Source organism: Alligator mississippiensis, chromosome 1 (genome assembly GCF_030867095.1).
Source record: "Alligator mississippiensis isolate rAllMis1 chromosome 1, rAllMis1, whole genome shotgun sequence".
Lineage (NCBI taxonomy): Eukaryota > Metazoa > Chordata > Crocodylia > Alligatoridae > Alligator > Alligator mississippiensis.
This window is the reverse complement of record NC_081824.1, coordinates 283,282,506-283,297,186: the sequence shown is the minus strand read 5'-3', so window position 1 is coordinate 283,297,186 and position 14,681 is coordinate 283,282,506. Positions and strand designations below refer to the sequence as shown.

Sequence of the window (14,681 nt, the reverse complement as noted above, 5' to 3'; positions counted from 1 at the left end):
CTGAGGCAGCTTGCTCCAGGACCATGGTTGTCATGGGTGACTTCAATTACCCAGACATCTCGTGGGAGGATCGCTCAGCAAAATCTGAGCGGTCGCAGAGCTTCCTCTCGTGCGTGGATGACCTCTACCTGACTCAAGAAGTCTATGGGCCAACGAGAGGCAAAGCGCTGCTCGACCTGGTGCTGGCTACTGGGGAGGACCTAGTCGGCGACCTAATGATCGATGGGAAGCTGGGTGACAGCGACCATGAGCTGATCACCTTCACCATCCGCCGAAAAGCTGGCAAGTCGGTCAGCAACACGCAAGTCCTTGACTTCAGGAAAGCCGACTTTGACAAGCTCAGGAGGCTTGTCAGTGAGGCCCTAAGGGACTGTGACCGCAGGGAGAGGGGAGTTCAAGAAGAGTGGTTGCTCCTCAAGGGAGCGATCCTCAATGCACAAACTAAGTCTATTCCATCTCGGAGGAAAGGCAGCAAGAGGGCACAGCAGCCCCCCTGGCTCTCCAGGGACCTAGCAGACCTCCTGAGGCTAAAAAGAAAGGCCTACAAAGGATGGAGGATGGGAGTCACCTCCAAGGAGGATTATTCTGCACTGGTCCGGTCCTGTAGGGAGCAGACCAGGAAAGCCAAGGCTGCAGCTGAACTCCAGCTAGCTTTGAGCATCAAGGACAATAAAAAGTCCTTTTTCAGATATGTGGGGAGCCGGAGGAAAAGCAGGGGCAACGTTGGACCCCTGCTGAACCAGATGGGGCAACTGACAACTGACGCCCAGGAAAAAGCCAACCTATTAAATAGGTACTTTGCGTCGGTCTTTCATCAGCCCCATGGGACGCCTGTGCCTGCTACAGGGCCGGGAAGTCCGGGTGAGGGTGATCCCCTGCCCTCCATTAATGCTGACTTTGTGAAGGAACATCTTGAGAAGCTGGATACCTTCAAGTCAGCCGGCCCTGACAATCTTCACCCCAGGGTACTCAAGGAGCTGGCGAGCATCATAGCCCAGCCTCTAGCGCGGATCTTTGAAAACTCTTGGCGCTCTGGTGTAGTGCCCGAAGACTGGAAGAAGGCCAACGTGGTGCCTATCTTCAAGAAAGGGAGGAAAGTGGATCCAGCTAACTATAGGCCCATCAGCCTGACTTGTATCCCGGGGAAGATCTTAGAAAAGTTTATTAAGGAGGCCATCCTTAATGGACTGGCCGACGCCAACATCTTAAGGGATAGCCAGCACGGGTTTGTTGCGGGTAGGTCTTGCTTGACCAATCTCATTTCCTTCTACGACCAGGTGACCTATCACCTGGACAAGGGAGATGAGATTGATGTCATATATCTTGACTTCAAAAAAGCCTTCGATCTGGTGTCCCATGATCGTCTCTTGGAGAAACTGGCCAATTGTCGCCTTGGGTCCCCCACGATCCACTGGCTGGAAAATTGGCTCCGGGGTCGGACCCAGAGGGTAGTAATTGATGGAAGTCACTCATCGTGGTGTCCTGTGACCAGTGGGGTCCCCCAGGGCTCTGTCCTTGGACCCATACTGTTCAACATCTTCATTAACGATGTGGACACTGGAGTCAGAAGCGGACTGGCCAAGTTCGCCGATGACACCAAACTTTGGGGCAAAGCATCCACACCAGAAGACAGGCGGGTGATCCAGGCTGACCTGGACAGGCTCAGCAAGTGGGCAGATGAGAATCTGATGGTGTTCAACGCCGATAAATGCAAGGTTCTCCACCTTGGGAAGAAAAACCCGCAGCATCCTTATAGGCTCGGCAGTGCTATGTTGGTTAGCACTATGGAAGAAAGAGACTTGGGGGTCATCACTGACCACAAGATGAACATGAGCCTGCAATGCGATGCTGCGGCTAGTAAAGCGACCAAAACGCTGGCTTGCATCCATAGATGCTTCTCAAGCAAATCCCGGGACGTCATTCTCCCCCTGTACTCGGCCTTAGTGAGGCCGCAGCTGGAGTACTGCGTCCAGTTTTGGGCTCCACAATTCAAAAAGGATGTGGAGAAGCTTGAGAGAGTCCAGAGAAGAGCCACGCGCATGATCTGGGGTCAGGGAAGCAGACCCTACGATGACAGGCTGAGAGCCCTGGGGCTCTTTAGCCTGGAAAAGCGCAGGCTCAGGGGTGATCTGATGGCCACCTACAAGTTTATCAGGGGTGATCACCAGTATCTAGGGGAACGTTTGTTCACCAGAGCGCCCCAAGGGATGACGAGGACGAATGGTCACAAACTACTACAAGATCGTTTCAGGCTGGACATAAGGAAGAATTTCTTTACTGTCCGAGCCCCCAAGGTCTGGAACAGCCTGCCGCCGGAGGTTGTTCAAGCGCCTTCATTGAACACCTTCAAGATGAAACTGGATGCTTATCTTGCTGGGATCCTATGACCCCAGCTGACGTCCTGCCCTTTGGGCGGGGGGCTGGACTCGATGATCTTCCGAGGTCCCTTCCAGCCCTAATGTCTATGAAATCTATGAAATCTATGGATTCGGCCAAATCAAATCAGGGACAGCGATCTGCATCAACCAATCGAATCACTGTCCCCAATTCGGGCTGAATCCGAATCAAATATGGCCTGTTTCGCACACCCTTATCAATTAATATTATTTTAACAGTAATGTACTTTCAGAACAAAGATCTACTGACACCATAGTAAGAAATACATCTGTAACCAAATTATGCAATGTATAGTAAAACTAGGTTGCATCAACTCTGTGAAAACATTCACCTGCAAGACAGTCCAACAAGCAAACAACTGGAGAAGTTACCCAAATTTAGAGGCTACATTGTTAAAATGAAATAATCACAGAGATCTAATGCAAGCCCATTCCCAAGTGTTAAGAAGCTACTGGTGTTCATGCCTGTAACTACCATAATCTGACACAAATCCACTGAACATCCAGTCATTCAACCACAATACTCCAATGAGTTAGAAACACCATCTGAATACTGAGCATGTTAAGAACAATTTTGACTAGTGTCAAAAAACACAAATCAAACAAGAAAATGAAAAAAAAACCCAAAACTCAGAGGCACGCACAACACATACACAAAACATTTTTCAGTACAAAAGATAAGTTCTTTCATAAACACATTCCATTTCCAATAAAGCTATGACCTGGAGAGCAACTAAAAGTTCAAACTTTGTTATCTGTTCCCCAGAACGAAATGTAGTAAATTAATTACAGTTCTTAACAAGGCTCATTTTATTTTGGTTTTATAAACATAAGGAAAATACTCTCTCTCTAACAATAATCACAATTTTCTTTCAAGAGAATCGGTGTATTACATCAGCAAGTTTATTACTCTAGTCTTGGCCTTCCTAAACTATTAAAGTAGTACTAATACTCAAGTTACTTAACTACTTATACTACAAGCATACCCACCAGGCTTTTCTATTCTTTATCTAGGAATGATTCCCACTTCTTTTGAAGTTCAACTTTAAAATTACCCTTGCAAAATGAGGTCCTGGTGGTGTATCCTATTTACAATTATCAACAGGTACTGAAAGCTGCAGTCAACCTCACACATGAGCCTATAGGCCCTCTGCATGCAAATCTTCCTCTGACTTCAGGAAGAGTTCCATTCATGCCAAGTTTGAAAATTTACACCTAGAACTTACCTATATGAAATAATTTTCTAAAATTAAATTGCACAGCAGAGATATAAACACAGTATAAATAATACAGCATAATTAGTCCACATGAAAAGCATACCTTAGCTTTTCCCTACACTCAACGTAGGGTAACCACTTCACAAACACGTAAACATGAATATGCTGTATTACCACTTTATGAACATAATCTATAGAATCATCAACACTCGTTAACAGTGATATCTATCCTGGCAAGATCCAGCTTAACTTTCAGATCCCAAAACTGAGTTTGCAAGGTTGGAATTTAGGGAAAAACTCCTTTTTACTTCTAAAGTCAACATGTCACACAAGGAGTCATTGAGAGGCCATAAACATGGAAAACCTTGAAACAACTGACTTTATTGCCTGGAATTTGCAATCATTTTTGTATAAACAAACTGTTAATTAAAGGATGAAACAACTAAAAAGATAATACTTTTCATGTATATCAAAATATAATCTGTTTTAACAGGAAGGATTATGTTTGAAAATCTATAGGCATTTACAAGTAGAAGATAGTATTTTGCTAATTTCTCTTCTAGCTTTCTGAAGCTTGGACAGAAGTATGGGTTGCATTTTAGGCATCAAGTTTTCCTTTCATATCTCTGTATGTAATATCCAGTTACTTTAGCAGGAGTTCCACATAATTTATCAGAGGGTAGAAATTTGACTTTGGTAATATCTTCCTGTATCCAGCTTTTACTTTCAACACACATAGATACTTAAGAATATTTTGGAAGACCGATCTACCAGAAAGTATGATTCAACAACATAAAACTGACTTTTTTGTTTTGTTTGGGGGCGGGGGGGTGGGAGAGGAATATCTAAAGAACAATTATTAAAATACCAGGGGTGATTCAGGGATGCAGAACACTGGATGAAAAGCAACTCATTTGGGTCATCTCAAAGTTGCCCGTCTTCTGCAACAGTAAGCAACTAGTCTTATCTCACTCTCACAAAACAATATGGTTCCAGCTCAAAAGCCCATCAGTTTTGGACTTCTGCTCTGATTGAGAGTCTGTTCCAGAACCTCATTCCTCTAACACTTAGAAATCTTATTTGAATTTCAGCCCATTACTTGTGGCCGGTTGGTAGTCATTTGTTCTTGTGCCAATATTGTCCTTTACTTTGACCGCCCCTATGTACTTATGGCAGCAAATCACATCTCTCCGAGCCCTCATTTTGTTAAGCTATTTAGTCTCCTCTAAAAGTTTAAAACAGGTGACTGTAGTTCTCAAACTATAAACAAGAAAGATTGTTTACATTTAGCAACCTGCTGTTCAATGAAAAATAAATAAAACAAAAAAATGCAATCCATATCATCACTGATTGAACAAATAGCTATTCCTTCTCAAAATATCTAGTTCATGAACAATACTGGGATGCTTGCTAACTCCAGAGAAAGCAAAATGTACCATCTTTTGGCATGACAGAACTGGAAACATGTGGTTAGTTTATTTTGCTTTGACTAGAAACATAATACTGTCTTAATTCTGGTTATACTTTCCCCATTAGAGTCAAAGAAACATTCTACACATTACATTATACAAGTCTATTGTATAGGTGAAGGACAAAATTAGTTCTCCTTACATTTTAAAGGAAGTTCTTTGGAAGAACCATCACACTGTACAATGTCCACAACAGCAGTAGCACCATTTCTCATTATTTCAGACCTCTCCTTCCAAATATTTCACATCTAACATTTTAAAACACAGCTACTTTCACAAAGCTCTATAAAGAAAAGCAAACAAAATTCAGCTCTTTGCTACAATGTTCTTGTACTTAACTGCTTCTGCCATAATTGAATAATGCTGTGTGTTTTAATGAGATGAATATATTATTTTCAAACTGCATTGCACAGTAAGAGCCAAATGACCAAGTGTAAAAGCAAAATACTGAGAACAATATGATCTTGTCTAATAAATCCCCTTCCAGCACTATTTAAGAATTTAATTCCACATACAAACCATGTGTCTTGTTGATAAATAAACTAAAACCTTAAATGTAAATATTGTTTAATCTTAGTTGACTGGAAATTAAATATCAAAAAGGCAAATGCAGATTCATACGACATATATATTATGAACTTACACTTACGTAGCATTTCACATCCTGGAAAATTCTGAAGAGATTTATAAAACAGTATTTCATTAAGACTACCAATCTCTCAAATGCATCCACCCTTGGCAGTTGTTTGAAAGTGCTCAGTAGCACTAAACAGGCATTTAGAATGATACATGACAGCAACAACATATCTGTCCTACCATACATGGAGAATTTCAGGTGAATAAAAGGTTAAAAAACAAACAAACAAAGAAAAAAGGCTTATCTGTTTGAAAGTTATGCCACAACATCTTCAGTGACTATGAATGCTGAAACTCCCATTTTTATGACCTTGGCTGAAAGGTGATACCAGGAGGAACACAAGATTCTCTTATACCATACCAGTACGGATGTCAGTACTGACTGGGAAAAAAGAAATGCCTACAGCTTCTGAATCACAAAACACAATTCCTGCAGCATCCAGATTCTCCTTCCTTGGATGTTTTCTAAACAAAAATTGATGAAGCCATAACTGATCCCCCTATCTACACTGTGAACCTCTGTTAGCATGGCTACACAGTACAGCTGCTAGTAATGAAATTCTGTCAATACATTATTAGACAAATTCAAAACAGTATGCAGCTGTTCATCCTATTTCCTATACTCCCTAAAGGCTACACTGAAGCATAGGTGAAAAAATATATTTCTATTCTAAAAATTTTTTTAAAAAAGAAAGAAAGAAGAAGGGAAAAATATTCCAGTCTTTTACAGTAGTTTATTTACAGCAATAGCATTTCTTGTGGTCAGATAATCACAAGTCTATCATATGGTAGCACCAATATTGTCCATAATGATTCCTTAAGTACTATAAAACAAATGGAAAAAGTAAGGAAAGAATTCCTCCTAAAAAAAGAAGTCCCATGTGTATGGCTCTCAGGCATAGTCTGATTGAAGTCAATGGAAATATCCATCTAAGTAAGGCGAGCAGAATTTGGCTTCGTTGCCACCAGCTTTCCAGAAGTTTAATAATTACACCATAAATATCTCACTGTACAGTAGATCTTTCTTAGGGTTCAGGAGTTCATGCCTCTGCTTCTGTGCCAGGTCGTTAAGGCCATAAATTCTGAAGCACAGGCACATACCTATGTATATTCTATTAATTAAGCTTTCAAGGAAAGTGTACTTTGTAAATCACATCAAATACCCTCCATCCTATGCTGCATATTTTCAAAATCAAAACCATTTATATGACACCAATTCATATGGCATCAAGGTATGCATACTCTACAGCCAGATCCAAAACCCACTGAAGTCAATAGAAAAACTCTAGTTAATGACAAGACCATTTGGATCAGGCCAAATGTGTTTTGATGGAACTACTTATATATTTAACTTTGGTCAAAAAATTAGGTACCCTCCTGAACAAGGGTTTAAATAGCGTGCAAACATGTTTTTCATATGTTTGTTGTTGCAATGGTAGTTGTTATTATAAAGAAAAGAACATATGCACTTAAACAAAAGGTCCTTTTGAATGTGTGTACTTTTCTTCGGTTTCTCATTAATTTATAGCTGATCTTACTGACTGACATCCTATGGATATTGTTCATTGTACACATTCAATGACCTGATGCTATTTACATTGGTGTTAGCCCAGAACAGTACTACCAAGTTAATGAAGTTCTGGATTCAGTAGTGTAATTCTGGATTAACAATAATTCAGATCAAGATTTATAAGTAAAACAAGCTTCTCATTTTCTTGTCTTGCTTTTAAAATATATAGTTTAAAACATTACAGCATAACATTAAGCACCTTGACAGTACTTTATTACAAACCTGGCTCATATCACTGGGCATCTTTACGAAAAAGACCAGAGAGAGACCAGAGATGATTTGGGTTACAATTTAACAAAACATCAGCTTGACAAGGATGTTGAATTATCTTGTTGAAACTGGCTATCAAGAGACTATGGAGGTAATTGCAGGGGGAATTCTAACCATTCAATGCATTATGAGAAATTATTGAGTTTAAAATTAGCTGCTGAAAAATGCAATGATTTTTCAACAGCTTAGAGCATAAGTATTTTTACACATACAAACACACAATCATAAATTGATCAGCTCAAAATACTTGATTTTAATAAATATAGTCTATCAGACTTAATATGACTTCTGAACACTACTATACACAACTTTTCTTACCAAGCCACTTCATTTTGTGATCTTCAAAGCCATCAAATTTGCACAATCAACAATAATTCTAACTGTATCTTATAGCACAAAAGCCCCAGGGTTCATTAACTACGTTATAATTATTTGATATAATGACATATTTATTATCAAATCACATGCATCTAAGATAAAATGAGCCAAATCCTTAGCTGGTGCTAACTGAAAACGCTTCATTGCCTAATTTCTAGATATAAAAGACTATCTGCATTTCATAACTGAAGAAATGTGTATACTTACAATGCTCATACACCCATGCACTTGGCCACATATTAATTTAGCGAAAAAAATTATATATCATCATTTTAAAGTAACACTTTTAATACTTGACTTGTTGTACTGGAATTAATAGCATTATCTGAATACTGGTATAACTAAAGGATTACTGAAGGAAATTTAAGAACAACAGATCAAGGATGTGCTACCTCAAAGGAAAGGTCATTGAAAGGTCGTATTACCAAAGTCTTCATATTCCAAGCTCTCTTAGAAAGGAAGGAGGTGGACTTACTTTAAAAAATGCTTTACAATTTGGTCATCACCAAAAATTGCCACTCATAGAAACATTTTTGTTAACTAAACAAAAGATTCCCACAAGATAAAAAAAACATATGTTCAAACATTTCAGAATATTCAGTGCTGTCCTTCTACCACTTTATCCTGTAATTGGAGGAGTTGCCTTTTCTTGGGAATTGCTGCTGCTTCATTTTCTAGGGCAGCTGCAAGCTAATAAAAACATTCCTGTTCTCCAAATACAAAAATGGCAAGTTTTTGGTAAACAACATTTCTTTATTATCCATCCTCAAGACGCCACCCGTGGGTAAAGGATCACTCTCGCAGTTACTGGTATGCATCCCAAGGAAAGACTTTCCAATCAATTGTTCTGTACCAGAGTTTCTAAAATATTCCTTGTTGACTTGCAGTCCACTTCCCCTTGTGTGTATGTGTGTGTTCATGTTCATGTGGAGGGAGGCTCATGATATTTGATTTTTATTCTGTTGCTCTGTAAAATTGGAACTAGAAGAAAAAGAAAATATTCTAGGCTACCAGAATGTACCTAGTTGACTTGAGGCAACTAGATGCTGAAGTCTGGGACAAAATCCTAGCACCAGTAAATTCAAAGGCAAAACCCCAGTGAATTCAGTAGAGATTTTGTACCTAGTTTCTAACTCAAAAGCAGATGAAGAAAAGTCCATAAACGGACTATGCAACACACCTGGCCTCTCTGTTGAAGAAAGTTCCTAAGAGAGGAACTGGCAGAAGACACATTTTTATCCTTGCTCAAATGCTCTTCCTACTACTCTACATGCTTGTGGGTTTGTTTTTTATTTAAAATAGCTAACCCGCAACAAGTAGGTCTCCTATTCCGACTTCATTAGAGAAAAAGAGTATAGTGAGGCAAGCTAGCTAGATAATGATCTAGAACCCATACCAATAAACATTTTTGGACACTAAGGTCTTGAAAGACTACTTTCATTCACCATAAGGCAGTGTCTGTGGCTACTGGTAAAGACTAATGTAGCCTGCCTTGCTCTGATCCCGTATTTCCACACACTTAAAAAACACATAGTAAATTGGCTAGTAAATTTTTTCCTTTGCTAATTAAATTTGAGCTCTTATACACTGTATACACTATAAAAATGTTTGTAGCTGCAATTTAACAACATTGCCAGTGAAAAGGAACTTGTTCCTTTGTGATGAAAGTTAAAAGTGGAAGTAGCTGGTCTTCTTAGCTAATTATGACATTGATCAGTGCTTAAGTTAGTTTTTCGCTATCATGTTCTTGCACTCAGCTGCTTAGGTTCCAACTGTTATGACAACCTAACAGGCAATATCACCATTTCCTTTCCCTTCTAACATTCCCTTTGCTTTCCATCACCACTTCCCAAAGAAATACTTTCAATCATTCTTCTTTAAAACCACTGCAACTGTAATGCTAGAAATACAAATCTTTAGCCTACGTTTTTAGCATATCTAAAGCAAATGACTCCCATGATCATTGCTGGGATTATTTTGATCCCCTTTTTACTCCCCTGCACATAGTACAGGGTACTACCGTCTTAAAACAAAAAAAAAAAAAACAACAAACACAAGAAAAACCCACCACTTGTTCTGATGCAAATGTTTGCTACTGAATCCTTCAAACGGATTGTTTATAGGATAGATTCCAGGAGACTGTATGAAGCAGCCTCTCAAATTTTACGAAGCATTTAAAGAAATGTTGAAGTTTACTCCAAGGAAATGAAAACAAAATTGCTTTAAGTCTTTTGCCTCGACAATGTTTTTTGTGGGTTTTTTTCCAGAAATCCCAGTCACGTTTTTTTGTTTTTCCCTTCTCTCCTAACAACCTGAATGGAGATTTCTTCTTAGAGAGTTGCCCCTCCTGGTCCTATTCACCATTCACTGCAGCAGATCGAGGCTGCCTGCTCCTTCCACACTCCGTTTTTCTGATTCCATTTGCTTGCTCTATAAAACGGCAGTTGTCTGTTGAATTGACATTGATGCCAACTTTCTCGGGTGTAATGCTACATAAGCAGTCCCCTTGCATACAAATACACGTCGGGGGGGGGGGGGGGGGGGATATTGCTAAGAGCTCAGATTCAAACTCCCTCCATGGCATTTGGAGATTTCACTTCACAGATTAACCTCTGCATTTGCAGGACAGCCTGGGAACACTAAGCAACCCTCTCCCACGGCAGTCAGAAAATGTGTGCGTGTCTGCAAGCCAGTGCTGATCTGATCAACATTTGTGCATCTTACAGTGCAACATATAACAAGGCCCTCTGCCAACTTGCTTTCTGCCAGACACCACAACCCCCATGTGTAGCCACCCTGCACCTAGCTGGATCAATACAAAGGCTGAAGCTTCAGCATACAACTATGCTGAAAATCCTCCAGACTCTTTCAGAATTGCTAATTGCGATAGCACCAGCGCTCGCTACGAGATGGTGAAAGCTCAGAGGCATTTCTGTAGAGCTTGAGAGCACCTAGTGGGGCTTTGCTATCCACCACTTCTTAAACAAAATGTCAGATATGCCCAGAGCTCTAGACAGAACTGCAATTAAGCAGGGATTTGCAGTGCTACTGACCCCTGCCCACCCCCCACCCCGCAGTTCTTGCTCGCTTGGTTTTTAAGTGCAACAGTTCGCACAGTCACCTTTGCAGCAAACATGTGCACTGAGCTTTCTGCCTCGGTGACAGTTCCTAACAGTTCACTGCGTGCATGTGTGTGCGTGTGTGCATGTGTGCACTAGCTAATCTGCATCTGGTTATGTCACTCCAGCTCCTCTGGCTTGGGGGAGGAGGAAGCTGGAGAAATGAAGGCTTCACATCCCAAATGTCAAGTTGTGCTTGAAGAATGATAGAAGACAGGCTTGCTCTCTTTCTCCCTCCCTCTCCTGAATGCATGCAGCCAAATAGGAAGAAGCCAGAGCACCTGAATGGAGTTCTGCCACCCCCTGCTGGCAGAAAGGGAGTAGGGGGGGAATGCCTGGACTTTAACCCAGCAGCAGTTCAGACACCTTCACTTCACTGAAAGATTTTTTTTCCCCCCAGCTTCCCTCCCTAAAAAAAGAAGCGTCTGCAAATACACAACACGCCCCCCCCCCCCACACACACACACATGCCCATGGCCCTCTCCCCATTCTGAAAACTAGCTTAGTGATTTGAGATACGTTTTGGACATGCTGGGAGTTGCAATCCCAGTTCAGCCCGAATGCCAAAAAAACTTGCCTGAACAGTATGAAACACTGCAGTTCATTCATTTACTACACAAAGGGGCCCTGTCCATGTGTGACATACACAGGCACTGCCTCTGCCCTGCAGCTCCCCCCCCCCCCAACTACAGGAGCTTAAGTCCTGAAATCATCCTCTAGGTAATACACCCACAGCAGCCAATCTCGATTTCAGGGAACGTGGCTCCCAGGCATGTATGGACATGATGTACAGAGGAAGATGAAAGCCAGCAGATTGTACAGGTGATTTGGTTCTTTCCCCATACCTGCCTCTTCAGACTTTTTTTTTTTTAATGAATAAAATGAAGACAACATATACACACACGGATACAGGCTACTAGCTGTAAACTCCCATATGCACTCCCACCAGCCAGAACGGCCCAGCTTCACCATGACCGACCATCCGCTCCTATAGTTCCCAACTGCCTGATACGAACACAGTTCTCCTCCACTTCTAATGACAGAAGCAGAGAGACCTTGAGAGACGAATTTCAAGTATGACAGATCACTGACAACAGGGGAGACTCCCCCCACCACCTCTTCTCCCCAAATCCCAAACAAACCCCAGAGGGACCAAACACAAACCAGATCTGTCTCCTCCCGCTTCCCAAATCTGGGCTGCAAACAAATAAAGGTTCTTCCAACAACAACAACAAATCACACGCACACTCCCACGCTACATTTATTTAAAACATAAAAAAAGATAGCCCATGCAAAGCAGTTAAATGCACTTCGCATCTTCCAGTCTACATGTGCATGTACGTATATGTATACATGTGCATGTACATGTATACACACACACACAAAAATCCACAGAAAAAATGACAGACCATGCAAAGTAGCTAAGTGTACCTAGCATCTTCCAATCTACATTGTGTGTATACGTGTATGTCTACATGTGTGTATATGTGTATGTATGCATATGTGCATGTATACACACCCATAAAAAATCCAAAGAAAAAAAAGATTGCCCATGCAAAGCAGCTAAGTGCACTTAGTACGTTCCAATCTATGTGTATACACGTGTGTATATGTGTGTACGTGTATGTATGTATATGTGCATGTATGTGTGTATACACACACACTCCCATGCGCATGCTACATTAAAAAAATCCAATGAAAAAAAGACAATAACCCATGCAAAGGAGCTAAGTGCACTTAGCATCTTCCAGTTTATATAGATGTGCGTGCGCGCACACACACACACACACACACACACACACACACACAAAATCCAAGGCACAGAAAGCCCCTGAAATGGGAAAGAAGAGAGGAGGGCGAGAAATACATCAATCGATACCGATCTCTCTCTAGATAGACCGATAGAGATCTCTCTCCACCTGCCCTTACACATCGTTCTCTCCAGCCCCCAGGTAGCTGGTCCGCACCTCTCTCCACGCCTGCCCTCTCCCCTTCCCCGCATCAGGGGCTTCCTCCGTCGGATCCAAAGCAGACAAGGCTCGAAGTTTGGCGGGTCGCTCCTGCTGCCAGTCCCCCGGGCTCGCCCCCTGCCCCGGAGCACGGCGCTGCCTACCCCGCCACCCCGGCCCGCGTGCCCCGCGCCGCCGCGGAGCAGGAGGCGGCGCGAAGATGCCCCCGAGCCCGGCGGGGACGCAGCGGCGCTCCTACCTTGCCCGCCGCCCAGGAGCAATCCGAGCAGGCAGAGAGGCAGGAGGCGGCTCATGGTGGGAGCTCGTCCGGGCGGACACTTCCCAAGTTGGCGGTGGCCGAGTGCCGGGCAACCCGCTTTGCCGCCTCCCACCCGCCTGCCCCAGCCGCGAGCGCCGCTCGCCAAGTGCGGCCGCGCCGCCCGCGCCGCACTATATCAAGGCGGCAGCGGAGGCGGCGGCGAGCGGGTATCCTTCCGCGCGAGCACTCGCACGCGACCGCAGCACCCGGCTGCTGCGGGGGAGCGCGGGGCGGGATTCCTCCGCGCTGCTGCGAAGTGATGCGGGGGGCAGCGCCCCGCGAAGGGACGCGGGCCAGATCCTTGCCCTGCGCACCTGTGGGCCTCCCCAGCCCCGGGGAGGGCAGGGGGCTCTTGTGTGCGTGTGTGTGTGTTCATAAGGGGGCACTGCTTCTTTGGACCTGCTTATGTATCAGAAGAGGAAAGGGAGGGGGAACCTCTGTTTTGCCACCCTAATAAGAGGCTATACCTCATCCAGCCGGGCTGGTACCTGAGAACCTTGCTGGAGCTGGGAGGGATGTATTATTCCGCCCCCCCCCCCCCCCCCCCCCGAAGAAGAGGTGTTTATCTCCCCCCATTAAGACTTTTTTTTATTCCTCCCACCCCAGAAGAGGACCTGAATTATTTTTCAACCAGCCTGACTTTTGAAGAGATGAAATAATCTCTTACCTTCCCCACCCCTGAGGTTTTTATTCCCCCCTGCAAGAGGACCTGGATTTTTGTTTTATTAACCAGCCTGATTTTTGAAGAGGTGAAATAATCTCTTCCCCCACAAAAATAGTTTTATTCCCCCCCCCCGACCTGAATTTTTGTTATTAACTAGCCTGACTTTTGAAAAAGTGAAATAATCTCCCCACCCCTGAAAATAGTTTTATTCCCCCTCCCCCTGCAAGAAGACCTGACTTTTTCTTATTAACCAGCCTGACTTTTGAAGAAGTAAAATAATCTCTTCCCCCCCCAAAAGAGACTTTTATCCCCCCCCCACACCCCCTCCCCCAGAAGAGGGGATTTTTTTTATTAACCATCCTGACTTTTGAAGAGGTGCAATAATCTGTTCCCTGCCCCAAGAGATTTTTATCCTCACCCCCTGCAAGAGGACCTGGATAATTTTTTATTAAGCAGCCTGACTTTTGAAGAAGTGATATAATCTCTTCCCCCTGCTCCCCTCCAAGTCCTCCTGTGTCTGAGATGCTTCAGCAATAAACTTGTCACCTTCCCACCTGTGCTACATGCGCCAGGAGACAGCAGAAGTAGATGTGTGGCGACAAGGATCTTGTTCTGTGCCCCTAGCGAAATATTTGTGCGTTATTTCTGCATGGTGCCCTTCTAATGTTTTCCGTCGTTTCTTCTTCCAGGTTCG

General features: G+C 43.0%; 1 protein-coding gene across 3 annotated transcripts in view; it reads right to left on the bottom strand.

Moving 5' to 3' along the window:
• NCAM2 (neural cell adhesion molecule 2) overlaps positions 1-13,462 on the bottom strand; it is a 569,780-nt gene extending 556,318 nt beyond the window's left edge. For 2 of the 3 annotated variants that reach the window (XM_019476390.2, XM_019476392.2), the window contains exon 1: positions 13,264-13,462. In XM_019476390.2, the coding sequence (XP_019331935.1) occupies positions 13,264-13,318 (55 nt within the window). In that variant the 5' untranslated portion in view covers positions 13,319-13,462. The remainder of the gene's footprint in view (positions 1-13,263) is intronic. The other variant, XM_019476391.2, reaches the window with a different exon arrangement.
• Positions 13,463-14,681: the final 1,219 nt, after the last annotated feature.